Below are 26,809 nucleotides of genomic sequence, written 5' to 3'. Positions count from 1 at the left end.
CCTAGTTAGGTATGTGGGAGTCTAAACTGACTGTTTCCTGTCTGTTTTAAGCTTTCTTTATTGGTCTCTGTTTATCTGATCTAAATTTGGGGGGGTGGTTCTGGAGTGACCCTGATGGTCATTGCAAGAGAGGATGGGGAGCCAAAGTTGGAAATGAGTTAGGACCAGAGAAAGCTCCCCTCCCGAGTCCCAAAGGAAGTTTACTGTTTTGTTTCTGAGAACCGCTCGGGGCTCCTGGCTGTTGTTCTGATGACATTAGATCCTGTGAGGACGGATTTGGGCTTCTTCCATCCCGCATCACCACTATTTTCCAGGGTCCGCATCAGCATGATGGAGTCAGGAGTTGAATTTTGTGTTGGACCAAGGCACTTTGATGGGGGATACAGGCATTTCAACAAGCATCCTAAATGTTAAGCTGACTATCTGTCCCACAAACTCGGTTCTTTTTTTCTTTCACTTGCAGGTTTATTCCTTTTTAAATATAATTATTATTTTATTTTGATAATCTTTACATAGTTGTTTAGGGCACAAAAGGTCAAGGGCTACAGGAAAATGGGTAAGACCATTGTTTCCACATTTTCTTTGTCTCCCTGTCTCTCTCTCTCTCTCTTTTTTTTTTTTTTTCTGTATCTGGGGTAAGTGGGGAGATAAAGGGAGAAGCCCCACCCAACCTCCTACACATCCCAGGGTCCCCGAGGTGGGGCACGCTAAACTTGGTTCTTAATGAGGAGCAAGACCCAAGAGCAAGAAAGGCATCACTTCTGCCCACAGGAAATTAGGCTGCACTGACTGCTGGTAGTGGGAGAAGGAGTTTCATGCTCATTTTGAATGAGTCTGGAGTTCTTGTTCTATCCAAAACCCTTTCTCTCTCCAACAGGTCGTGCATGAGATTCGAAACTACCCTTACCCTCAACTTCACTTCCTTGCTCTCCAGGGACTAAATCCTAGTAGACACACCTCTGCTGTGCGGGAGAGCTACGAGGTATGTTGCTCTGCCTGGAGCTGCCTTGGTTGGTAGTGATGCTTTCATGCTTTATTATCCTTTCTCCCTTCCTCTTGCTGGTGGGTAGGGCATGAGTGGCAGAAGCCCTAGCATTGAAAGCAAGAACGAAAAGAAGAAAACAGGAGTAGAAGTACTGCAACTTTGTCAACCAAATTCCTCCTGGTGGCGATGTACATGCATTCTGCTAACATCCTCCAGGGCTTCTCATCTCTGTTAAATGTATGTGCATTGCTCATAGTACACACGTTCACGTTTTTCTTTGCAGGAGCTACTGCAGCTCGAGGACAGGTTGGGAAATGTGACTCGGGGAGCTGTACAAAACACCATTGAGAGGTTCACCTTCCCTCACAAGTACAAGAAGGTGGGTTTGCCAGAAGCCCAGATCATGTCATCAGTGAGTGAGGGGGGTTTTTGTCAGTGGGTTCACTTGACTCTGGCCTGGATGTTTACAGAGGGGCACAGTCCAAAATCCAAACGCCTTTGCTCTGGATTACTGCTATGAAGCTGTGATTATCTTTCCAGGGTCTTCTGCCCAAGATGTTTAAGAGCTGTATGTATGAGTGTATGTAAATGTGCTAGTGAGCATATGTATATGTGGACACATGTAGGTGTGCAGACATATCAGTGTTGGTATCTGAATGAGGTGGGCAGAAAGCAGTCCTGCACAGATGCTAGAATTGCTTTCAAGAAGAACTCTTAGATGTGTACAGTGAGTAACTAAGACTTTCATGCAGGAATCTCTATGCCTGACTGAGCAGCAGGATTATATGTGGAGCTTTTAATAGTACAGAGTCACAGGCTTTTTCCTAAGCTTGTAGACGTAGAATTCCCAGATTATTACTTAGGAATCTGGGGTAGGGTTAAGTCCCGGAATCTGAGATTTTAAAACACATCTAGATGAAAATAAATGAAAAATTTGCAAGACATCCTTTAATAAACAAAGGATATGATAAATTCACAGAATGGAATGTTAGTCTATAATAAAAAATAATAAGCTTTCAAACCATGAGAGAAAGAAAGACACCCTAAGTGAAAATAGTAATGGTATAAGAACGAAAATATGAAAAATATAAAATAATCAGAATATAAAAATGTGAAAAAAAAGAACTGGGAAAAGATGAAAATGTAAAATTAAAACCAAAACCATGAAAATTAAAGAGTAAAGTTGACATTGAGAAGGTCCTGCAAAAGGAATAAAATATTAAATAAGATGCTGAAAGGAGTTAAAACAAAAGTGACAAAAATAAGGAAAAGAAGGAAAAAGCCAGATGATTTAAGAGATTAAAAATACAAAAGAGGAACTAGGACAAAACTTGAAAAAAAGCTAGTTTAAAGAAATAAAGATTACGCATAGCTAAACAAGGGAACGTTAAGCTAAAATGATTGGTAAAAGGCAATTATGACTAGTGACGGAAAAAAAAAAAACAATAGAAAATAGACAAGTGGTTGAATCTTGATTGCTAGCATGGCCAACTAGGAGGAGGTCAATCCTTCAACAAACAGAGCTGAACTTTTATGCAGGCATTATCCTCGTACTCAGAATCCATAACAATAATGTGAGATGAAAGATGTGATTTTCTGGATTAAGAGAAACTAGCTGTAGAAGGATGGCAAGGTATGCAGGGCAAGGTAGAGGACAGAGCAAGTCTAAGAGCAGAAGGAAGCTTTTTTTTGTCATTTACAAAATGACATTACAATAACCTTACTAATTCAGTAAGGTTATTGAACTCCCTAAACTACACCAGGACCAGGGACTCCAGAGCTAGGACCAGAGCAAACAATCCCTGGCATCTAAGCCAGGCCCCAAGGTTGCTCTCTAGGTCAAAGTTATCTAATGGCTCTTTCTGGATAGGGGATGGAATAGGCAGTTTTCTTCCCATGGCTAGCAGACTATTTGCATAGCATGGAGACAGGACCATGGAAGATGGGTTGACCTCACACAGAATACATGCTTTGTTCTCCAAAATACCGATTAAGTGGCAATGGTATATCTGGCACTTGGCCAGCAGTGGGGCAGTGTTTCTAGAAGGGGAAGCTATTATCCACACCAATCAAGAGTTAAAGACAAGAATATTAACATCAACTAGAGGGGCTTGTGAGGTATTGGACATCATGTTGGAATAAGTGCCGATCTTAAAGGAAGTGATGTCCAGTAATATATAATAACTTACAGAAGAAGGATCCATGCCGAATTGGAAATTTTTTCTGTCTGAGTACTGAGTGAATAAGTAAATGAGAATTAGTTGTATGAGTGAGTGATTGAATGAAGCATACTGAATCCCAAATTGGTGGGTGAATCCTGGAAGCTGGAGTCTGGACTGGACAGTGTGTAAGGAGCAGCAGCCTGCATGTGGGGAGCAGGGAGCTGTGCATGCGTGTGGTACAGCTTTGCCAAGGATTGGCTGATTGATAAGGAACTCAATTCCTTTCCAAACTCTGTGCCCATAAAAAAACGCTTGGTTTGCCAACATTAAGTCCACTTGGCCTCTTCCTCACCTGGCTCTGTACTCTCTCCTGCAGCAAGGGGGTGGTATGGGGAAGAACTGGGAAGGAGACTGGCTTCTGGAGCAAGACAAGGCCACAAGGATTGGAGGAGACTGTGGACAAAAGCCTGTTGTCATTAGATGGAGTCTACTCTAGATAACCAAGGCTCCTCTCTCTGCTTCTTGTAGCGAAGACCCCAGGAAGGCAAGGGCAAGAAGGATGAGGGGGAGGAGTCAGACACCGATGAGAAATGCACAATTTGTCTGTCTATGCTGGAAGATGGAGAAGATGTGCGGTAAGGGCACCACCTTGAGTCCCCCTCCCTGTCTCTTCTGCTGTGGCTGTTGGAGAACAACCTGTTCTGTGTGCCTGGGTCTGGGAGAACATGTGCTTGAGAATGTTACTCTGAGAGGGTGGGACACATAACGTTCCTGATGCCCAGCGCTCACAGTGTGAGCTGGAAGAGAATAGTATAGCGTTTGGCTTGGGTAGGTCTAAGACAAAGCCATGGCTTTACTCCAGGCTGCTGGGAAGAGCTTCATGGAGGAGAAGCGTCTTGAGGCTTCATGTCCTGCCATGGGCTGCCTCTCAGCTACAGCCTCCCTCTAGGGCTAGCCTTCCAAGACCTAGGGTGGCAGGTGCCTCGGGATGCCCTGCTCCAGGTGCAGCCCATGTCTCCCCACTGCTGACCTCTGACTCCCCTTCTCTCTTCCAGACGCCTCCCTTGCATGCATCTCTTTCATCAACTGTGCGTGGACCAGTGGCTTGCCATGAGCAAGAAATGCCCCATCTGCCGAGTGGACATTGAAACACAGCTGGGAGCTGACAGCTGAGGGAGGAACTCGCCAGTGGATACCCCATTTCCTTCACCAGGTCCCCCCACGGCCATAGCCCTTGCAGCCAAACTTTGCCTTCTGAGCCATTTGACGTAGAGGAAAAACCTGCAAGCACATTTTTTGTGGAACGAGGAGTTGGTGGTACCCACCTCTGAGGGAAAGGAGGTGGGGGGAGGGTGGGTAGAGGTAGGAAGAACTCCCCCTCCCACCCAATCCAGAATGGCGACTGCCCCCAACCACCTTGCTGCGTGGGAGGGAGGGAGCTGGCCGTGCCCGGAGCCAGGATGGGAAGGAGGGGCCCAGGTTGCTGAAAACCCAGACGTGAGCCCAGAAGTCCCAGCTGATAGGCCGGCCCCTCGATCCTGTCCTCCGCAGGACTGTGTATATACCTCTCGACCACATAGAAACCATGTAGGGGTCTCTAGCTATTTCTGTGGGTGACAGCCGGAGCATGTTAGCTTAAGAAATGTCGTGTGTGGTGCTCTAGTCATCTTGTGGTGGACATGTCACTATTAGGAATCCGCACCAAATATTTCTCATTGAGTTTCTTGTTTTGGTGCCTGACTGAACCAACTGACCACAGCCCCAGTCATCCCGTCTTTTCGAGAGTAAAGGAAAAAAGGCATCCAAGGTGAAAAAGGAAAAAAAAAGCCAAATTCTGTTTACAATGAAAAGGGATGATTTTTTTTTTGTTCACTCAGATTGGGAGGCGGGTGGGGGGTGGTGTCTCATTTTGTTGTTTTTGTTTCTTTCCTTTTGCTTGTGTTTTTTCTCATGTTTACAGTGCACGGAAGGAAATGGGGTAGACTGCCTGGAAGAGGAGTGGGTGGGGGTCTTGGGGGCCTTGGAGGGGTTCAGTGAGGGAAGGAAAATGGAACTGGAGCAGAAGAAGGGGCTCATATAGAGCAAGGGCTTCCCCATTCCAGGGCTTTTCTGCTTGGCCCTGGCTGTCCCTCTGTTCAAGACTGAACTCCCAGTGTAGGTGGGGGGACCTGGCCCCCAGCTGCATCTGCCTCTGTGTCCCTCCAGCCAAAAGGCCCCCTGCATGCTGACTGCTTCCTTCTCTTGCCCTGTCACAAACAGGCAATGTAGCCACTGCCTCCCTATGCAAAAATCTCACCAGAGATGCAGACAACATGGCATAGGTGATGGACGCTTGGTCTTGGCCAAGTGCATTTGGCTAGCCACTCAGGGCTGAGCTCATGCACCAGGGGCCTGGAGGAGGCCCCTAGGCCTCCTCCAAGATGTGCCAAGCCTGTCCCTTGGCAAGGAGCATGCTGCTGGCGGGGCCAGGGGGGCCCCCATCCCTCACTGCTGTTCTGCTGTGACTCTTGGATAACCTTGGGCAGATTCCCTTCTTCCTCTGTGCCTCAGCTTCCTTCTCCTTCGGGTGGGGAGAAACACCAGTGCACCCCCCTCTGTGCTCCCCTACCTCACCTGGGTGTAGTGAGGATCCCTACTCTCAGCCTGGCACAGGACACCACACCGTGTGTTTTCCAGCACCATCCCCATGATTTTTCTGAACTCCAAAAGGAGTAGAGAGATGGGATGATGGAAGACTGGGGAGAGAAAATATATCAAATCCTAAATCAGACACAGCTTTCTTCATTCACATGTGGAACACACCAAGCAGACTATGATTATGGGATCGTCCTATGCCTGCCACTCTTCTCCTCTTCCGTCTCCCTGGCTCCCACTGCTCTCAAAGCCATCCCCTGCCCTCAGCCCCCAATCTAATCTCGATGCCCTTGAATCAGTAAAGACTAAGGGGGACAGGAACCTCAGCACATCTACGGAGATGTTGTTTGTGGTTAAAGGGATTGGAGTCTGTCTCGCTGCTGCCAGGATCCATAGAAAGTAGATTCAAGGTTGAGACGGAGCCTTCAAACACAGCAGACACAGTCCAGGGTTAGGCTGCAGCGGAGATCTGCTCCCAACAGGAGCTGACACAGACTCTTTTTCAGGCAGATGTCTCTCCACTATCAGGATCCTGATGTTCCATGCAATCCCTGTTGAGTGTCTCCTGGGGCAGGTGCTGGGAATGACAAGGCAAGGCGGGCAATGTCCCTGTTTGCAGCATTTACAGTCTAGCTGGAGAGACCTATCACTTCTAAGAGTGCAACAACGGGAACAATATACAATTCAGGGCTAGTGGCAATGAGCCTAACACTGCCCGAATCAGTGACTGCAGTCTGTGGTCACTATCTCCAGGGCAGAAGGCTGGGGATACCACCAGTGAGCAAAGGACACCCTGCATCAGGATTTCAGGAGAAGCTGGTTGCTAACAGGTACAGGAAGTTGAAAATCCTCCCTCAACAGCTGCAGCAGTCAAGACCAGAACTTCATTGGAAGATGGCTTTGAGGATGGTGTAGGGAGGTCACTCCTGTCAGTTGTCTGTCTCCTGAGGCTGATGGCTAGCAGAGGAAGGGAGGCAGTAGGGAGGCTGGGAGGAAACTAGAACTGATGTCCCAGTCAAGGATTCTAGCCTTGGCTCTTGGCTCACAACATGAGTGATGCTAGGAACACATCCCCTCTTGTCTCTGTAGATTGGATGCCTGCTAAAACTTCTAACACCCACATTCTGTATTCTAATGTCCACACATCTACTTTCAAGTTGGCAGAACTATGTGCCAACCAGGCTGTGGGAAAGGACTTTCTTGGGCACTAACATCTGTGCCAGAGGCCATGGGTACCGTGTGAGTGAGAAAGGGGAACCAGGTTCCCTTCTCTCTCCCAATTCTCTGCAGGCTGTCTAGATGCCCCAGGCCCATATTAGGGACTTGACTGGGGATGGGGCAGATTCTGCAGACCCCTATTCTGCCCTCCTATCTGGGGCCCTTGTAACCTGCCGGCGGGACTGGGGGTGATGGGCACGCAGTCTCCTCTGCCCGCTTGCTTAGCCTTGCAGCCCTTAGGGTGGCAAGAGAGGAGCAAGATCTGGCTCCGCCTCCTCAACGACCCGCCATTATTTGGAGCCCCAAGCAGTGGTGAAGAGGCAGGATCAGGCCTCAGCATCTCACATCCACCACCCCAAAGAGGGAACATTATCCATCCTCCTTCTGCTCAACTCAAGGGACTCAGACCCTTTCTTGCTGGGGACGCATGAGTGCCTTCTGGGGCAAGAGCGGCCCCAGGGCTCAAATTGGGCCTCCTAACAGCAGCCATGGCTGCAGCTGGTCCATCGAGGTCGCCAATCAATCAACCCAACAGCATGAGCCCGGCTGGACACAGACGGAGAGTGCGGAGGGGCTGCAGGTTCCTTCTCCTGGCCAGGACCGCCCCTTTCCGGAGCTCCCTGTTGCCCTGTCCCACCATGGCGGCCCTCCAGCACCTCTTCTGCACACGTTCCCCACCTCCGTGCAAGTATCCTTAACTCTACGCCTAATGAACAAGCACAGTTTTTTCAATGGTGAAAAAAAGCACCAGACTTTCTTTTCCCTCTTTTTTTGATAAAATCTCCCAAGCTCCCCACCGCCTGCTGGCGGAATACACTCTCCCTGCGTGGGGCTGTAGCAACGTCTGTCAGGTCCCCTCGTGTTTCATCTCCTGCGCGCGTAGAGCAAATTGCTAGAGCGATTTCAGCTGATAGAAAAACAAAAATGAAAAAAAAAAAAAACAAAAAAACAAAAACATGGCACGTTGCTAGTTTACAGGGTTTTGTGAGTTTAAATGCCTTATATTTAACAATCATAATTTATGACTAACTTGTAGATATCGTGGGTTCTTATTTAATTATTTTTATAGTTGTTTTGCATTTTTAATTATAATTTATTTATTTAGAAAGGATACTAATTTTTTTTATTACTCCTATTACCTCATTTTGGCGTTGTTTCTGGGAGTGGAATGCTTTGCATGCAATGGTACGATGACAAACAACTATGAATACAAAAAAAAGTTAAATAAAATTCCACGAACTTTATTTTGTCCAAACTATCAGGGTGTGTGATTGCAAGCTGTCCTACTGTGGTGCTGGCCTCTTTGGATACATTCCATACGAAATGCAAACCTTTGATTCTGTACGCTGTGATCTAGTAAAAAAAAACCCTACGATATAGTGACTGTATTTAGCACATATATGAATATGATTTGCACTCGTCAACAGACTGGGGTAATCCTTTCACTTGCTGTCCTTGGCATCCCCATGCCCATCGTTAACCTGCTCTTCCCTCCTCTCCTTGCCCTCCTCACGCCCTGACCTCTCACTTTCATATGCACTAACAGTCACTTGGACTCCACCTCTCTGTGCTTCTGAAAAAACACCCCAGCAGGAGCAGCTGGAAGGGAACTACGCCCCAACCCAGGAGACAGGTTCCCAGGCCAGTTGTATTGCTGACTTCCCAGTAACCTTGACCCAGACACTTGGTCTTCCTCAACTTCAGTTTTCCCAGGAACAAAGGAAGGAAGGAGGGAGAGGTGAACTGTGCCAATCTCACCCTCACCCTCTTAGGATACAAGGTAGATGGAAATGGGCAGGAGGGGACAGAGGAAGACAGGACTAGAGGGAGTGGATTGAAAGCTCATCCAGCAGATTCGCTCACACATGGCAAGATTTTTGCCCATTTGTTTTAGGGGATGGGGAGGCCAGTATTTGCATGGATGCCTTCCCAGATATGAGACACCTTGACAAACTTGGGGTGGTCCCTGGGAGACAGAGCTGAAGTCCCTGGGGACCCCGATTGTGGTATTTGGGGTTGGCACCTGCACCCTATATTTCCTGGGGCGTTCGTTGTTGGGATGCCTGCTGACCACAGCTCAGCAGGTGGTGTTTGGAGCCATGGTCTCTCCTGCCCATGTCTCCTCCTTCCCTCTCTGCCTCTAGCTCCTTGGTATCCTGGGCAGCAGGGAGTGACTGCTGTAGAGCACGGAGGGCTCCTGTAGTGGAGAGATGTGGGGTGGGGAGAGTCAACCTTGGAAAAGGAGCATCCAGGGCTGACACAGGTGACTTTGAGCCAAGAGGAGGGGGGAGGCTGTTTATGTCCCCTGTCCCTCCCAGACTTTCCTTTCCAGCTCATTCTGCTTCCCTTTTGCCTTTTTGACATCACTGTCTTTGCCTGCTGGGGATATCCATCCCCACAGAGGCTCTCTGGGTTTGGTGCTGATGTGAGGGAGGAAGAGGAGACCTAGGTTCCCAATGCTGCTCCATTAGACTTGTAGGACTGGCTGGGCTGTGTGTGGTCCCCAGGCCTCAGTTCTGCTCCAGCCTGGACATAGCAGCCCCACCATGAACTTCCTGCCTGCCGCCTGCCTGCTGCCCCTTTGGCCTCCACCATGGAGCCTTGCTGTCCCTGCAGATGGCCCATGGAGTCACCCGCCTCACAGGTGGGAGTGAGACCATGGCACTGCCGGGCCTGGCAGACACTGCCCCATTGGCAGGGCTCCTGGATGGGCATGCCTTATGCTGCTCTGCAGGGACCTAGTGGGAAGGGGCCCTGAGCCCTGGCTGGCCCACACCCTGCCTTCTGAAGCCTCCATCCCCTCCTCCCTATCTCCCAGCCCCACTGCAGGCCTTGGGTGTGGCTCATTTCTCAGCTATGGAGCCAGCTGCACCAGGCCCTTGAAGGGGTAATTGGGTTGCCCTTGGCAAGTGAAAGGATTATCCTCGGTGTTGATTGTCCTTTTTTTTGTAATCCTCCTGCTGTTCTGTTCTGTTGTGCTGTGCAACATTTTGCTACATAGACTATTTTATAGCAGAAAGCTAGAAAAATATTTATTATGAATATTAAAAAGCAATAGTGCATCAATGAAAAGGCGGAGACATTAGGAATTGTGTAAATGCTTAGATTCACTTTTGGTGGATTTTTTGTACTTTATTTATAACTAATAAAAATGAACTGCATTGCTAACTACATCTCACTCGCAGAGGGTGTTTATTTCTGGGCAGACTTAGCGTCTATCTCCCACCAACCTGCTTGATCCTTTCACTGTTCTTGCCACTTTTTCTGCTTCCCCTTTCCCTCTACCTCTCTCTGATTTATTTTTTTCCTTTCTTTCACTCTCAGAGATTCCATTCTATGACTGAAGATGAACTCTAACCAATCTGTTTCCTGAACTTCATGCATACATCTGCAAGAATAATGAACTTGCAATTTCTGTCACTATCACAAAATGCTTGAGGCTGGGCATTTTATAAAGAAGAGAGTTTACTTCAATTCAGAATTCTGGAGGCTGGGAATCGAGAATCAGGGGTCCTTTTAATGTGGCCTCTGGTGAGGGCCTCACGCCAGAAGTTTTTGCAAGCAAGAGATCACAGGATGCCAGAGTCTAGAGTCCCAGGTACCCAAATATTGGGGGTTCCTCCCACCAGGTTCCCCCTCTTTTTTGAATTTTTATTTTGAATTTTGAATTCTATGGTACAATTCCATAGTGTTTTGGATTCCCACTCCACAAATCAGGCTCTCCCTCCTTAAGATCACTCTGCCATCCTGTTGAGGTTTCTAATGTATGAGGCCTTGAAGGACACACTCAAAATACAACCAGACTATGCAGGCATGTTTCCAATTTTGATCAGCTTCCAACTGGGGTGCCTTGAATATTCTGTCTGGAAAGCTCCCTGGTTTCTCTGTAGCAGAGAATGAACTTGATTTACAGTGATTGGTGTGGGTTTCTGTTCCCTTCTAGGAGCCCAAGCTCACTTAGTTTGCATTGTCTGGACTCTGATGGGCTCAGTGAACTGAAAAATGGCTTGCTTGCTTTCAGAAATGCAACAGCACCCACACAGATGGGCTTTGAAAAAGTAATAGACTTTACTTTTTAGAGTAGTTTAGGTTTGCAGAAGAGTGGTTGTTAACGTGGTTGCTCCTTGACTTCGGATGAGGCTATGGCCTGTAGAAACTCTAGTGAATAAACAATACTGTAAGTGAGAAGTGCATTTAACACCCCAACCCGTTGTGCATCCCAGCTCTGAAACACCGCAGCTGCCGAATGCAAGTGTTACCCCTCGCCATGGTGGGGCTGACTGCGGGCTGGGCTTAGTGCCCCTGCCTGCCTCAGGCTATCAGCCTGAAAAAATATGCAAATTCAACAGCACAGTTTGTACACACACAAATTGCCTTTGTTATTTCAACAGCACAGTTTGTACACAGCACAAATTGCCTTTGTACTACTGGGAAGTCAAAAGACTGTAAGACAAACCATCATAAATCCAAGAGCATCTACAGAAAATTTCTATCTACTCTGTTCTACATTGTCTACACTGTCCACTACTATCTACCTTGGTCAGTCCCAGTTTCTCTTATTGTGAGCATCTTCCATTCGTGTGGCACATTGGTCACAACTGATAAACCACTATGGATACATTCTTATTAACTTATCCATAGTTTAGATAAGCCAATGTCTAAATTCCAAGCTCTGTTTTAGTAAGATAAATCAAAATGTAGTCTGCCTTCTGTGCATATTTGTGCTCCTTGTGACCCATGAACCAGATTGCCTAGTCCTTGCCGCACTCCTGACAGCCAAGTGAGCACAGACAGGATGGGCCCTTCCCTTGTTTTGCTCTTGTGAATGGAAGGCCAGGTCCTGCTGACAGTTTCAACAGTTTAAGTGCACGGGACCTAAGCTCCTGGTCTGTTTGTTCATTTACGGAGTTCACACTTTCAATGGTGTAGTGGTGTTAGTGACATTCCATGAGACTGGATACACTGGTAAGAAGAGAAGAAGGAAAGTTTTATTTGAGTAGAAGACAGGAAAGCTCTGAGCTAAAGGAGGGTCCCCAGTAGAGAGACTCAGGCACCTAGATCTTGCAGTGTAGGGGTATTTGTGTGTCTTTATCACATTATTGCCAATGACAGGTAGAGTGGTTCTATAATAGCTTCTGTGAAGGCAGGGATCAGGGATCAACCTTTTCCAACCTGCCTCTGTCCAAACCTATATCTTGTCCTTTGGCAAGTATTTGCTAGAATGGGCTTCCATCCTGTTTTGTTTAGTGAGTACATGCTGGAAAGGAGCTGTAGAATGGAGTTAGTTTGGCCCGTTTCTTGTCTTAGACTCACTCTGTGTCTTCTGTTATCTATCTCCTGACCCTATTATTCTCTCTTCCCTATCCCTTTCCTGTGTTTTCCAGTCCTCATGGAAATTTATTTTTCTCTGACCACTTTCCCTGGGGAGCCACCAGCAATCACCTGTCCAATAGCAGGGCCGGGGCAGAGGCCCTAGAGCCAAGACTTGTGGATTGCTGTAGTCTTCTGTGTTGAGGCTGAAAAGGCTTAGGGAGGCCTGGAGTCTGCAAGCTCAGAGCCGTCTTCCCTCCAGGGCACAAGCAGCACTACTTTCCCACCGTCTATGGTTCCCCAACTCAGCTGCCCCTTCTAAGTGCTAGGCGTCCTTGTCCACCTGAAGGAGCCAATCATGTTCTAGGTCCTCCTTCCCTTGTCTTATAGGCACTCTCTCTCTCTTTTTTTATTATTATTATTTTAAAAGTTTTTATCTGAAAGGCGGAGAGAGAGAGAGAGATCTATTTATCTGCTGGTCCACTCCCCAAATGGCTGCAAGAGCCAGGGCTTTGCCAGGGCTTTCCCAGGCCATAAATAGGAACTGGATCAGAAGTGGAGCAGCTGGAACTTGAACTGATACCCATATGAGATGCCAGTGCCATAGGCACAAATTTAGCTTACTAAGCCACAATGCCAACCCCTATGGGTAGTCTTTACTTCCTCTGTCCAAGGCTGCAACTCCTCCATGTGTCCCTGAAACCCCTCACTCGCCCTTGTTAAGAGCTTTGGAACCTGTGAGAGGCTGATGCTTGGTGCCATGCTCAGCCAAGAGCACTGGGGGTGCCCAGGCAGGAAGGACACAGCAAGGATCCTCAGGACCTGGGGTTCCCATAGGAGTGTCTTGTCCATCTGGACCCCACACAATCATAATTCAGAGGAAAGGCTGTCTCTGGGCTACCTTGAGTCTGCTTCTGTTAAAATCTTGCACAAAAAGAGACATTCAGCCAAAGAAATGAGAAAACAAGATTGGAAAGCTTTTGTTTAATCTACTTGAGAGCAAAAGTGGTTTTTTTTTTTTCCCTTTCAGACATTGGAGCAACAGTTTGCATGTAAATAGCTGTGCTAATTGCCAAAGAGCCTAATCTTTTCTTTAAAGTACACCCCCAGGGACATTTATTTGGAAATACTTTGTTAGCGGTTACTCCAAAGCAATGCAATTATGGTTCTCTCCAAATAGTCTTTAACACAGACTCCTCTTTAAATCAGGTGAGGAAAGATGGAACTGATATCAAACCTTGTCACTCAACAGCCACCCTTGTAAGCAAGAATCCAGAACAATGCCCAAAGGGGTTTGGGGAAGGAGCCTGCAAGCTCTTGCAAGGACTGTAGGAAATGGAAATGGAAGGTGATACTGGTGGAGCAAGAAGCCCACTTTCTCTGTTTTCTGAGCTCTAGTGAGGGGCTTGGTCAAAGGGCATGTGACATCTAGCATGCCTGCCACTCCTTGGCCAGTGCCAGTGATGACCACAGAGCTGTGTTGGCAGCAGGGACAGGGGGGTTGGGGAAGACCAGACGGGAGGATATGTCTCAAGACAAGAACCCTGTTTCCTGTCGTGGTGACTGGCTGTTAAGTCTCAGTCTGGGATGAGAGCTCTGTGGGTGCTTCCAGTAGAAGATGAGTTTTCTGATGGAACCAGGGCTAAGGCAAGCCAACCAGGTTAACCAGGTGCTCTGGGCACACAACTAATGCAGTATGGGAGTCATGAGTATTGAGAATACTGCTTTAGAGAGAACACAAGCAGATCTTCAGGTATTGAGACCCCTTAGATCTGCCCACCCAACTTCAGCCCTGACCCTGCTTAGTTAGAAGAGTGTACGTGTGTGTGTGTGTGTGTGTGTGTGTGTGTGAGAGAGAGAGAGAGAGAGAGACAGGGAGAGAAGAGACAGAGAGAGACAGAGAGAGATTGAAAAGTAAAGGCCAAGTCAGGAGCAGAAGGAGTGAGATGGAGCCGGGCCCCCACCTTCGCGAGGCTCTTATTGGCTTCCCCATGGTCCTTAGGGTCTGGGTGCAGGAACCTGGTGAGAGGACACAACAGAGGGCCCACCTTTCCTTTCCCCCAGGATCCTGGAAGCTCGTGTCCCAGTCACCTGAGGCCTCAGTAGACCTGGGTGAGGCAAGGAGGACCTAGGGCCCCAGCATACCAGGCAGAAGGTGTTACCCAGCCCACAGAAGCAGGCTTAACCTGTGAATGGTGAAGACAGGACTATACAGACGAGGATGCTACACGACACCCATCTCCTCTACTCTGCCCACACCCCACTGGTCCTGTATTACATGGGCTCCATCTGGATACCCTGCTTTGCCCTGTGCCACCCCTGGCACAATGGAAGCTGTCTCTGGTCTTCAAGCCTTGTTCCTATAAAGCAGAAAGCCTGGACTAATCCTTCCAATGAGGAACACAGCAAAAAACTCCAACATGGGCCATGCCTTTTCTGTGTGTCCATCAATACAGGTAGTGCTTGTTAGCTTCAGGAGGTGCCCCAAGGGTGAGGCTCAGCTCTGGCCTTCATTTGCCACCTGAAGCACTGATGATTAGGATATAATTTGTTTGAATAAGCTAATATTGGTAACTCAGTAAAAATGGAAGCTATGGGGCCAGCCTTTTGACACAGAAAGTTAAACTGCTGCTTGTAATTCCAGCACCCTGCACTGGAGTGCCAGTTAGTGCACTGTTAATGCAGATGAGAAAGCAACAGATAATATCTCAGGTGACTGGTCCCTGCCACCCATGTGGGAGACCCAGTTAGGGTTCCAGGCTCCTGGTTTGTGTCTGACCCAGGCCATTGGGAATATTTGAAGAGTAAATCAGCAGGTGTCTTTTTATCTCTGTGCATTATTCTGCCTCTCAAGTAAATACAGCAATCTCAAAAGATTGAGGATGTGTTGGGTGGGCATTTGGCCAGTGGCTAGCATGCCTCTTGGGACTCCTACATCCTTTACCACAGGGCCTCGGTTCAAACCCTGGCTCCAGCTCCAACTCCAGCTTCCTGCTGATGTGCACTCTGAGAGGCAGCAGGTGATGGCTCAAGTAGTTGGGTCCCTGCTGTTCACCTGGGAGACCCAGACTGAGTGCTGTTCTCCTTCTGTCCCTACTTTCCTTCAAAGAAATAAAAAAAATGAAATTTTTAAAAATTGAAGATGTGTTGGAAGAGAATTGTGTTTTTTATGTTATGTTTCTGGATCTGTGGCTCTAAGGTTTGAGCTTGTGATAATTAATACATAAAGCGCGATGATACAAGTTTCAGAGAGCTCCATTTAAATTGGAAGATTACACTAACTTGTTCCAGAATTGTCACTTAAAGACCCTCAAAGGGATAGGTAGCACTGAACTTCACGGGGCCTAGGAGTCAGAGATGCCAGCACAACGCTGTGTGATGAAGGCTGATGAAGAAGATGAAAGTCACTGGCAGCCAGAGGGTAAACAATACCAACGTGGAGAAAGTAGAGGAGACAGGAATCACTAACAGGGGGAGTGGGCGAGGATTGGAGGAACACTTGAACCCTCAGCTCGCTGGCCCACCTCAGCTATATGACTGCACACACGTGTGTATCCTACACCTGCTGCACAGCCTGGTGGAGACTCTGGGTCTGGGGACAGAGGGGATGCACACCTGGGAGGAGGACATGCCAGTCTCTGCCCTGTACCCCAAACTTATCCTCCATGCCTGCTCCCCAGATGGGGGAAGCTTGTCCCCTGCTCCTGGCATCTTTATGTAAGGGAGAGGAGGCTCTAACCCACAGGAGCGGGCAAGAGCCTGAGACCTGCAGGGTCTCTCTGTAGGTAGGATATTTTCTGGTGCCCAGTGGTGTTGACTGAGTTATAGCTCTGGAGGTGCGATGGGAAGGGCCAATTCTGCAGGGGGGCAAGATTCTGTGCTCTTTGGCAATGAATGAGAAAAACTAGAGGAAGGGCTCGCACTCTTCTCTACTTACTCCAGCAGTCTGATTGGTGATTCCAACCTAGCCTCCCTGGATGAGCTGAGGTGGTTCTTTGCCAGCTGAAAACCAGCTGCTTGGAGCTGTGACTGGGTCATTTCCACAGGGCAGGAGAGGGGGCTACAGATATGACATTCTTGCTGAGGGTGGAGGGTAGGAGAAGGTATGGGTTCAGTCCCACCAGTTTCCTGGGGCCTTTGGCCCAGGCCAACCTGCAAGAGCAACAGCTTGGTGCTCTGGGAGGGCTGAGGGCATCCAAAAGACATGGTCAAGGTGTGTGTGTGTAGGGTGGATATCAAATTGGAGAACACCTGGGATGAGTCAGCTGGGGGGACGCAGAAGTTAGTGTTGGCCTGGTTAGCAAGGCCCAGTTTCACCTGCTGTTCCTGAGGCTGACATCGTCTTGGCAACAGCAAGACAGCCTTCCCTCTGGAGCCCTGGAGGAGTACCAAAGACCCCGGGAGAAGGAAAGCTCCACTTCATCTTCTTGTTCTTATGGAATCATAGTGAGATAGAATGAGAAAGGAACAGAGAGAGCGCTGGTCACCAGAGTCGCCTAACCTGAATGGGGGTGCAGGGCTGGGACTGAGTTAACAGAAAGATTGTTAACTCCTTGAAGTCCTCTCTGGGGACCAGGTGCCATGCGAAGTTTGTTACACTCAAACTGCCTACTTTATCCTCTTCATAGTTCTGGGGATGTGGGGATCACCTTGTTTTAGGGGAAAGGCATGTGGGAATAGCACCATGACTGGTCCAAGGCATCCCAGCTGGGAACTGGGGGTGAAATTTGAATCCAGACTCCAGAGCCCTTACCCCCTTCTCATCCTCTTGGGCCAAGGTCTCTGAGTCTCAATCCTGGGCTCTGGGCATTAGGCCAGGGCTGTCCAGGGATGCTCAGAGGAAGTGGAATATCCAGAGAGCATCCCCTCCTATGTATGCCATCAAAGATGCCCCATTGCTTCCATGTCTAAGAGACAGCTCCATCTAGCTCCAGTTCTGCCTTCCCCTAAAGACAAAGCATCCAGCAAGCCGGAAGCCCTGCTTTTCCAATGGAAGCCACGCCCCCTCGTTGTTCAGGTATGCATGTTTTGTTGATGTAGACTTCTTCTGTCCTGTATCTCACATCCTGTGGTTCTGTCTTTGAAATGCACCTAGAATCTAACAAGGGGGAAATGCTTTCATTGCCACCATCGTGGTGTGAGCCAAACTCTCCTTTGGGCCATTGCAGTGGCCTTGCAACAGGTGTCCCTGCTTCAGCCTGTGGTCTGATCTCAAGGGATCAGCTCAGTTATCCAGCTATGATGTAAGGCAGGTGATGTTGCTTGTGGCTGGCACACCCTGATAGTGGTCCCTCTTTTCCAGGTACATGCCAGAGGCCTTCATGAGCATGTGAGGTCCTGCAGGACTTCTCACTGCTCTGACCTCACGTGCTCCCAGTTCCTCCATCTTGCCAGCCTCCATGCTGCTCTGTCAACATGCCAGTGTTCCCTTTGCTGTCCCCTCTGTCTGCCCATGGCATTATAAGGACAAATTGATTCCAGTGCCAACCACCATCTCTCTTCCCTACCTGGCTTTTCTTCACTGCATTTCCCTCTGACATACCAAACTATTTGGTTACCTTTTTTAACCCTAGTTGGAATGTAAGCCACAGGGTTGAGCTGCAATGCTGGTATCCAATATGGACATTGGTTCATGCTCTAGCTGCTCCACTTCCTATTCAGTACCCCATTAATGACCTGGGAGGAAACAGAAGACGTCCAAATGTTTGGGCCCCTGCAGCCATGTGATACACTCTTGGCTTCTGGATTCAGCCTAGCTCAGCCCTGGTCATTATGGTCATCTGAAGTGTGAACCAGCAGATAGATGATCTCTCTCTCTATAATTCTTTCAAACAAATAAATATTTTTAAAAAAGAATGTAAGCTCCACGAAGCTAGAATTTTTGGCTTGCTACTATAGCCCCCTCCCACCAGCATTTTGTGGTACACAACAGACACTTAGTAAGTATTCACTGAATAAATGAATGGCTGGAAGTGGCCTCTAGTGAGTGGCTCTGGTTTGGACCAGGACTCTCAAGGGTATCCCTTTCTTGCCACAACACAGAGTCTACATCTACAGACTCTGCTGCAAAGCGGTCAGTGGGATGCCCTGAACAATTTGCCATTCCATCCGTCCCGGGGGTGAGCCCAAGGCACCTACCCAAAGTACACAGGTCCCAAGCAGTTTGCCATATGAGGTTCACACATTTGGGAATTCGATGAAAGGCAACCTAGGCAGCAGGAAGCTTAGGCAATGAACCTCTGGAGAACTAGCTTGGACTGGCTAGACTTGGAGATCTGTTGGACAATCACTCAGGCATCAACAAGAGTTTGCTCTTTTGAGTGTTCTGACTGTAGGGCACCAGGGTTGTTTTCACTAATAGGTATAAAAGCACACACCATCACATGCAGATACCACATGCCTACATCACTGTAAACATGCATGTTCTTACAGGCACATGCCACATACATACATCACCATGCACATGGACACACTCTCACACACACCTACATAGAGTACTGGGCACATGGACACTCTCACACACACCCCACATACACATACAGAGCAAGTGCTTATCAATCTCACCAGCCCATCCTCCCTCATGCTCAAATAGGCCCACACTCTCACACATATTCACACAGCCATAAGCCCATGCACAGTCTCACACACACACTCACATCAACCTCCCTCACCATAGTGCCCACCTGCAACAGCACTGGGCTGGTGAAGTTTGTTCTGATGTTGTCATTGACCAGTGTCAGAGATGGGGAAAGACAGTTACTGAATCTCCATCACAGCAGGGATTGGGCTTGTGTTCTGAGTGCTTGCTGGGTTTTTCATTACCAGGGGGCCAGAGGAGTTGCAGGGTGGGCTTGTAGCAGCACCCTGGAAGCAGCAGCTCCATGGAAAGAGATGACAATGAAGCAGCTTACTGAGCACTCCTTCCCTTCCCTACCCCTTGTGGGTCCTGCTGGTCAGCATGGTGGAGACCACACCATTCACCATTTAGTGCAGGTAGTGAAATTAACCATACAAGCATTAACGCAGTTAGTTCTCCTAATCAGCTCCAGCCTTCTTCTTCTGCTGATGAGGAAATTGGGGCCCAGGGAGGTAAACTAGCATGCCCCAAGTCTCATGCCCACTAAGAGGCAGAGCTGGGATACAAGCTTCTCCCAAGAGGCCTCAGAGTGTAAATCTGTTCAGGGTTTTGGGGACAGGAGACAGGTGACACAGCAGGTAGTGGGAATGTCCTCGTGGAGGAGACCTACTGGCCCCACCTACCTTCCTGCTGTCCTCTCGGCAGGGAAAAATCACATGACAGGGTGTTGCTTGCTTCTTCGCGACTGTTGATCTGGGTGTGGGCATGTATGCATGCGTGTATGTATGTGTATGTGTACATATGTGTTCCTGTGTTTCTGTTTACATGCACAGGTGTGTCATTTCTCCCACTCCCAAGGTCAGAGCAGATGCCAAGTCTTATTTTATTCCCAGTTCCTTCTCAGTTCTTAGTCCCAGCACTGCTCATTGCACTCACTAACCCTAGAGCTTCCTCCTTTTCTCTCAGTTGAGTAGCCACAGGAGCAGACTGTCCCAGGTGCCTGCCATGGCTGTGTTATCACAGGCTGGGTTAACCTGAAGAGATGTAATCATACTTTAGAGAAACATACTTTAGAGAGGTAGATAACCATATACTCCTCCCAGCAAAAATACATGCTTCTATTGCCTCCATTTGCCACTGAATTTATTGAAACTGAGAAGAAGCATACATTTCTTAGTGAGCAGGCACTAAGATGAGTTCTTTGTGGGGTGCAGCTGGGAGTAATTTAATTAGCTTAGCTTCGTGTGTGTGTGTAGGGGATGTTAATTGGTTTATGCTTGGAGCACGTCGTCCTTGATGGCCTCATATTCCCCACTGTTCTCCCCTGGGTAATGCCCCAATTTTTTATCCACACCCTGTAGCAAGTCCCAGCCTGGTCATCACTGCTAGGATAGGTAAGCTATTCCTGCACAGCTGGTTCTGATGCTGGTGTTATGGTAGAAGTCTCCAAGACTGAGGCCATGGGGAGCAGGATTCCCCACAAAGAACCAGCCACAGTGGCCTCTGAAGAAACATGAGGTTCCCAGTGTCCTGCTGTTCCTCAGCCTCAGCTCCCAAAGGTTTTCAGACAGTTGCCCAAGGCCATGGTCAGGGGTTGGGGAGGGTCTCCATCCCCTCAGACAGAAGGGAAGAGGTCTCTCCAGGTGAGCTTGTCGCCCCGGTTTTTATCCAGCCACCTGCCACAGTTGAAGATGGTGGCCACGCCAGTGCTGGTGTTGGTGACCTCCACCTTCTCCACCAGCCAGCCTGAGTAGTGGCCACTGCTGTCATGCTCCAAGCGCACCTTGCGTAGCTCCCCCAGGTCCAGCGTTTCTAGGAAGAAGCGGTCAGTGCTGCCCCGCTCAAAGAGGTTGCGCATCTTCTGCTTCAGCTCCCGCTTGCCCGTGTCCCCGTAGGCACCAAAGATGGTCACAAAGACATTGGCATCAGTGCCTGCCCCGGGCTCATAACCCGTTGTCACAATGACTTCATACTTGACAGGCACTAGGCTCTGAATCCTGCTGGCAAAGCTTTCTGTTGTCTTGGTAACCTCAAACACCCGAAAGTACTTCCTCTTCCTCTTGAGGGGGATAAGGCTATCGCAGTTAAAGAAGTACCTGGTTCCAAGAGGTGGGCAGAAAGAAGTGATATGTGTCAAGGGGCATCAACCAAGCTCACCCATGCCTCACTGCTCCAACCCCATCACCTGGGAGTGACTCCTTCCCCAGCTGAGGGTATTGAGTTGGCAGTGTCTGTATTAACATATGAACTTGGGGTCTTGTTCATTTTTAAACCCACGGTGGAGTGCAACCTGCATCCTTCCAGGTGCTCCTCAATGCTTGCATCCTCGGGCTCCCTATCCAATCTGAAGAGTGGCCTGTTGACCCTGCCTTTAAGTGCAGCCAGAGCCAGCCCACCTGGATGCCATTCAGCTCCTCTACCTGCCCTGCAACAGTGCTTGCTCCATCCAGCCATCACCTTCCACCTGGAAAACAACCACAGCCTCTCACCTGGGCTCCCTGCTTTTCACTGACTGTGGCTGATTCCTTCCATGGCAGCCAAGTGATGCCGTTGGGATGCAAGCCTAGGTGTGCCGCTTCTGGGCTCACTACCATCCAATGACTTCCCAGGGTAAGGGAAATGCAGAGACTTTACCATGGCGTGACAGACCTTACAGATCTAGCCCACCCCTCATGTTTTCCTTTTGACTTGTCACTTGCTCTTCTCCCGTGAGTTCACTCCCCATCAGTCATGCTGAGCCCTTTCAAAGAGTTTGACTCCTACTTTTACCTGGAGCTGTCACCATTGGTGAAGGCTGCTGAATCTGCAGTGACCATCCCAGGCAGAGCTGAGTGGGAAGATTGAGCTGAACTGTGACAGTGTGCATGTCATGTGGCGATAGGAGTGTGTGTACAGAGAACAGGGGCTACCGAATGTCTCTGCTGAAGAAACCTCCACATGTGCAGAAGTTCCCTCACCTGCTTCCTTCCATTCCCAGCTTTAGCCTCTGGGTAATAACCATGAGTCAAAGAACTTTGAAGGAGCAAGTCTGAGAACACAGTGGGAGAAGGCTGTCCAGGGAGAAATAGGGTTGGGTGTGTCATGGCCCTGCCACCACGACCTGTATGTCCTGGGACAAGTCACATCTCTAACCAGGCTTTGCTTTACTCACCCACAAAGCTAGTTTAGGATAAGCAATTGCAATAGTTCTTCCTGATACAGACTGCTAGTATTTTACAACAGCTTTGGAAATCAGCAGTCGTGGCACCAGCTAGTGGCCTTAGGAATGCAGCACTGCAGGGTCTGCCCAGTGCACCAAGGTCAAACTCTAGTTTTGAACAACAATGAGAATTTGGGTTGAAGCATGCTGTCCAAATGTCAGGGCTTTGCATTCTTGCATCATGCATACTTCCACAACAGCCTGAGCCTTGCAATTCTCCCATTTCAATGGAAGGGAAGTTACAACTGGAAAAGAGAGGTCATTGCTCAAGGTGACTTGGAGTTCAGACTTGCCTGGTCCTCACAGGGAGAGCCACTTAAAGATGTTTCATTGATAAGCTGTTCTGTTTGGAGATGGCTGTTCCCCCACTTAATCATTTTCAAGTTGGAATGTTGATGTAGATCACAATTTTTTAGAGGGGGATGTCTTGGAGTTGTTTTGAAATTCTTTGAAAAACCATTTCTTTGTGCGTATGCCCACTAATATACATAATTCCATTTAAAAACACAACTCATGTTTTTCCGAATGTGCAGTACTTCACTTTCTTTTGGCTTGGCTCTATCTCGCTCCTTTCCATTTTAGCATCCCACCGTCACCTCAGACAACCCATGTAACAGGTTGCGGTCTGCCAAATTTCCCTGCTTGTCACCCAGCCCTGCATAGGCGGGAGTATCTACACAGCCATATGAGGAAGGCAGTGCTCCCCTAACAAACAGCATCCAGTGAGACATGTTTGCCTGCATCTCGCGCTTCTCACTCAACAGTACTTACTGGGAATTGCTCCAAGTCATCTGGTATGTGTTTAATTCATTGTTTGTAACGTCTGAAAAATAATCCCTGGTGTAGATGTAAGGAAATGTTGTCTAATAGACATAATTAGAAATTCACCAAAATGTGGGATGTAAAGTAAGGCTCTGCCTCTAGGGAAACACACATCAGCCTGCCCTGGGGGACACTGGGGAGCAGGATGACCAGCAAGGGAATGGCAATGGCAGAGAACAATGAGTGAAAAGAAATGATCTACATTGGGATGGATATTTGACACGGTGGTTAAGACCAGCTTGGAATGTCTGAATTCCACCATCAGAGTGACTAAATTTGAGTCATGACTCCACTTCTGGTCCCAGCTTCCTGCTCATGCATGCCCTAGGAGGCAGCAAGTGATAGGGCAAGTAGTTGGGTTCCTGCCACCCATATGGGAGACTCAGAAGGCTCCTACCTTTTGGCCTGGCCTAACCCACCCCCAGCTATTGCTGGCATTTCAGCAGTGAGACAGCAAATAACTCCTCTGCATCTCTCTGCCTTCCAAATACTACTTAAAGTTTAATTGCTCAAAATCAACAATTTTTTTAAAAGAAATGATGATTTATATTTAAAAACTCTGGGGCTGGCGTCATGGTGCAGATTAAACCACCACCTGTGATGCCAACATTCCACCTGATTGCCAATTTGAGTCCTGCTTGCTCCACTTCTAGTCCAGCTCCCTGCTAATGTGCACGAGAAAGCAGTGGAATATGGCTCAGGCCCTGCCACCCACATGGAAGGCCTGGATGGAATACAGGGTTTCTGGCTTTGAACTGGCCCAGCTCGCACTTTAGTAGTCATTTTGGAAGTGTCTCTCCTCCCTGTGTAACTTTGCCTTTCAAATAAACAAATCTTTTTGTCCCATCTTCCAGAGAGCCAAGGGCTCTTTCTGATTTCTGGCAGTGGTTTACCAAATGACTTTAATTAGACAAATGGGTGGCTGTGTTGCCCAGGTAACTAATATCCTTAATCCTCCAGAAATACTCCTGCCTCCAATAGGCTCCGAAGGGAGACGTGCAAGGCCCCGTATCTGCGGTGCTCAGAGGCAGGCAACTGGTTGCCTTGTCATTGGTCCCCACAGTGCCTGCAGGACAGCAACCTCCCACCACAAAAATCATGCAAGTGACAGGCTACAAGCTGGGCATCTCCCTCATCATAGAGGGAGGTGGGGGAGGACCAGGAGAAGCTCTGTTGCCTGGTACCACTAGATTTTCCAGTATACTTCCTGAATTCCAAGACTGGACACATTCAATGTCATCTGGTTCAGTCCCCTGCCTCTGGAGGTAGAGGCAGAATAGTAAAATCTGCCTGTCCCTTTCTGTCTTGTAGGTGACTTGAACCTTTAAGAGGATACCTCCTTGCACCTTGCCCTCTTGCCAGGCTCCAGCCTCAGCTCCTACTGGGGGAGACACACAGGACATACACATTGCCATACTCCATCTCGGTGATGGTGATGGTCTTGACGTGCCACACCAGCTCTCTCTTGGGGATGAACCGGTCCTCCCTGGCCAAGTGGCCCACGCAGACGGAGGCAATATCCCCCAGAAAGACACTGTCAAATTCAAACGTGTCTGTAGTCCCCCTGCAGGAAACAGAGATTAGCCAATGAGCTGCGCATCCTTCCAAAACTAGGTTGGCATCGGTTGAGTACCTGCATTCCAGGAACTGGGCTAGGGAGTGGGACTAGGATGGCTATCATGAACTGACATCAGCCCTGATTTGTTGAGGGGTTCATTGCAGCTTTGGGACAAGACAATTGCAATTAAAGATCCCTGCCAGCTGCAGGGCTCCAGCACCAAAGAATGGTATTGTCATCAAGCAGGATAGTTTCGGGAGGGGGCTGGGCTAAGGAGGGCAGTGATATTCAGGTAATAGTAGGGATGGGGTCCCAGCCACAGACCCACTCTTGGGATCATGGACCTGTCCTTGCAAAGCTGTGGGTGGGACAATGGGGTATGAAGACACAGATACTTCTAGGGCAATGTGAGCTGCCGCACCCCTTCTGTATAAGAACCCAGCAAGGTCATCTGTGAACCAGGAGATGGGAGGACCCTCAGCAGACTGCTCCTGCTGGTGCCTAGACCTTGGGCTTAGCCTCCAGTGCAGTGAACAAGCATCTCTGTGGTTTGCAGGCATTCTGTTACAGTAGCCTGGACAGACTCAGGCAAGGACAGACTCACCTGCAGTGGGGAGCCAAGGGCAGGGGATACTGTCACCACAATCCTGGGGAGAGTAGGGGATGACGTAGGCACCTGGCAGCTCAGAGGCAGCTCTGCTGGCAGGGAGCCTGAGCTTGGCATCCACACAGATATGGGATGGTGTTTGCAGCATGTGCACAGTCCCCTCCTTGCTCTTTCGTACGTCCCTGGTTGCATACAGGACTGGCAACACAACAGGTCCTCAAAAAGAACCTGCTGGTTATGTTCATGTGTATCTCTATGCCCACAATCAAGAAAGGAATCTTGGTGAATGTGTGTTGGGGAAGATCCCTCTCCAATCTGCTTCACCTCCCCCACCCCCGGGGCACCCTCCTCCTACTTCCTGAAGGCCCGCTGCCTGGAAGAATTTTCCACGAGGAACTCTTTGGATCGGTTCTTCCTGCCCTCCAGGATGAGCCAGACATTCTCCCTGGTTTCACCTCCGTTGCCCGTTTCTATGACGATCTCATAGGCTGCAAGGAAGGAGGTAGGAGGGGTGAGCAGAGGGAGAATGACTGCCCACAGGAGTTCAGGGGCCCGTGGCTAGCCCCTCCAACTGCTTCCTGGGGCCCTCAATCGCTCTTAGGCTGTGGCCTGGGGTTGGGGGCAGCGGGTGCCACCACGGAGGTGCTCTGAGTAGAACTGCCTGGGTTTCTGGGTGAGAGAACGCTCCCCTTTTTCATTTTCAGAAGCAACTTCTTTACCAGCAGACTAAAGGAGCCCTGGGAATGGGGAAGGGGTGGGGGTGAGGACCTGGAGAGCCACTGGGATCTGGCTTTCAGGGATAGGCAAGACCCCATAACGCAAAGCAGAGATTAGAGACTCAGGAGAGAAGGGTGGAGAAGCAGGGGCCAGCTACAGAAAGCAACAGCGAAAGGACCCAGAGGGCCTTGAACTCCTCCGACAAGCAGAACCATACTGGTCCTTTCCTTTCAGGTCCCTAGCATGTCTACAATGGCATTCATTCAGCCAACACTGGCTCTGAGGATGCCAGGTGCCCGAACTGGGTAGACTCTAGTGGCAACAGCAATCATTCTGAAGCCCTGAACGTGAGCACTAACTGCACTGTATGACAAAATGAAATAACCTTGGGGCTGGCACTGTGGTGTAACAGGTGAAGCTGCTGCCTGCAGCACCGACATCCCATATAAGCACCAGTTAGAGTCTCAGCTGCTTTACTTCTGATCCAGCTTCTGCTAATGAGCCTGGGAAGGTAGCAAAATATGTCCTAAGTGCTTGAACCCCTACACCCATGTGGGAGACCCAGGTGAAGCTCCTGGCTTCTGGCTTTGGCCTGGCCAAGGAGATTGAACCATTGGGAGAGTGAATCAGTGGATGGAAGTCGGATCTCTCTATTTCTCCCTCTCTCTATAACTTCGTCTTTCAAATAAATAAAATTAATCTTGTTTTAAAAGAAAGACTGTATTAATCTTGCATGAAGGACCAAAAGATGAGAACTTGGGCTCCCATTGCCTTTCCCTCTTCATCTTCTAGTATCTTCTCTCTTGCTCACTGCAGTTATTCTGTCTCCTTGCTGTTCCCTGCCCAGAGCTCTGTCAACATCCTTCCCTTACCAGTCTCTCCTCCTTTATCACCAATGAGCCAATAAGCCTTGGATGCTCACATGGCACTTGGGTAAGGGGCTTGTCTTTTGGCTCTCACTAGCTTGTGAGGCATTTGCAGAGCACTGCCTTGCTGAATGCCACCTGCAGTGTGCCACTG

The 26,809-nt window shown here is 48.9% G+C and overlaps 2 protein-coding genes across 2 annotated transcripts in view; one reads left to right on the top strand and one right to left on the bottom strand.

Moving 5' to 3' along the window:
- Nucleotides 1–4,926, top strand: part of ARK2C (arkadia (RNF111) C-terminal like ring finger ubiquitin ligase 2C) — a 29,662-nt gene extending 24,736 nt beyond the window's left edge. The window contains exons 5-8 of the mRNA XM_058676768.1: nt 878–982; nt 1,269–1,364; nt 3,676–3,782; nt 4,203–4,926. Of these exons, the coding sequence (XP_058532751.1) occupies nt 878–982; nt 1,269–1,364; nt 3,676–3,782; nt 4,203–4,320 (426 nt within the window). The 3' untranslated portion in view covers nt 4,321–4,926. The remainder of the gene's footprint in view (nt 1–877; nt 983–1,268; nt 1,365–3,675; nt 3,783–4,202) is intronic.
- Nucleotides 4,927–20,270: 15,344 nt separating this feature from the next.
- The window catches only part of LOXHD1 (lipoxygenase homology PLAT domains 1), a 151,213-nt gene continuing 144,674 nt past the window's right edge, over nt 20,271–26,809 (bottom strand). The window contains exons 39-41 of the mRNA XM_036493606.2: nt 25,428–25,560; nt 24,313–24,471; nt 20,271–20,982 (exon numbers count right to left, since the gene is read on the bottom strand). Of these exons, the coding sequence (XP_036349499.2) occupies nt 20,502–20,982; nt 24,313–24,471; nt 25,428–25,560 (773 nt within the window). The 3' untranslated portion in view covers nt 20,271–20,501. The remainder of the gene's footprint in view (nt 20,983–24,312; nt 24,472–25,427; nt 25,561–26,809) is intronic.

Source organism: Ochotona princeps, chromosome 18, assembly GCF_030435755.1.
Source record: "Ochotona princeps isolate mOchPri1 chromosome 18, mOchPri1.hap1, whole genome shotgun sequence".
Lineage (NCBI taxonomy): Eukaryota > Metazoa > Chordata > Mammalia > Lagomorpha > Ochotonidae > Ochotona > Ochotona princeps.
The sequence above is the reverse complement of the archived record's forward strand: the minus strand, read 5'-3'. Positions and strand labels throughout refer to the sequence as shown.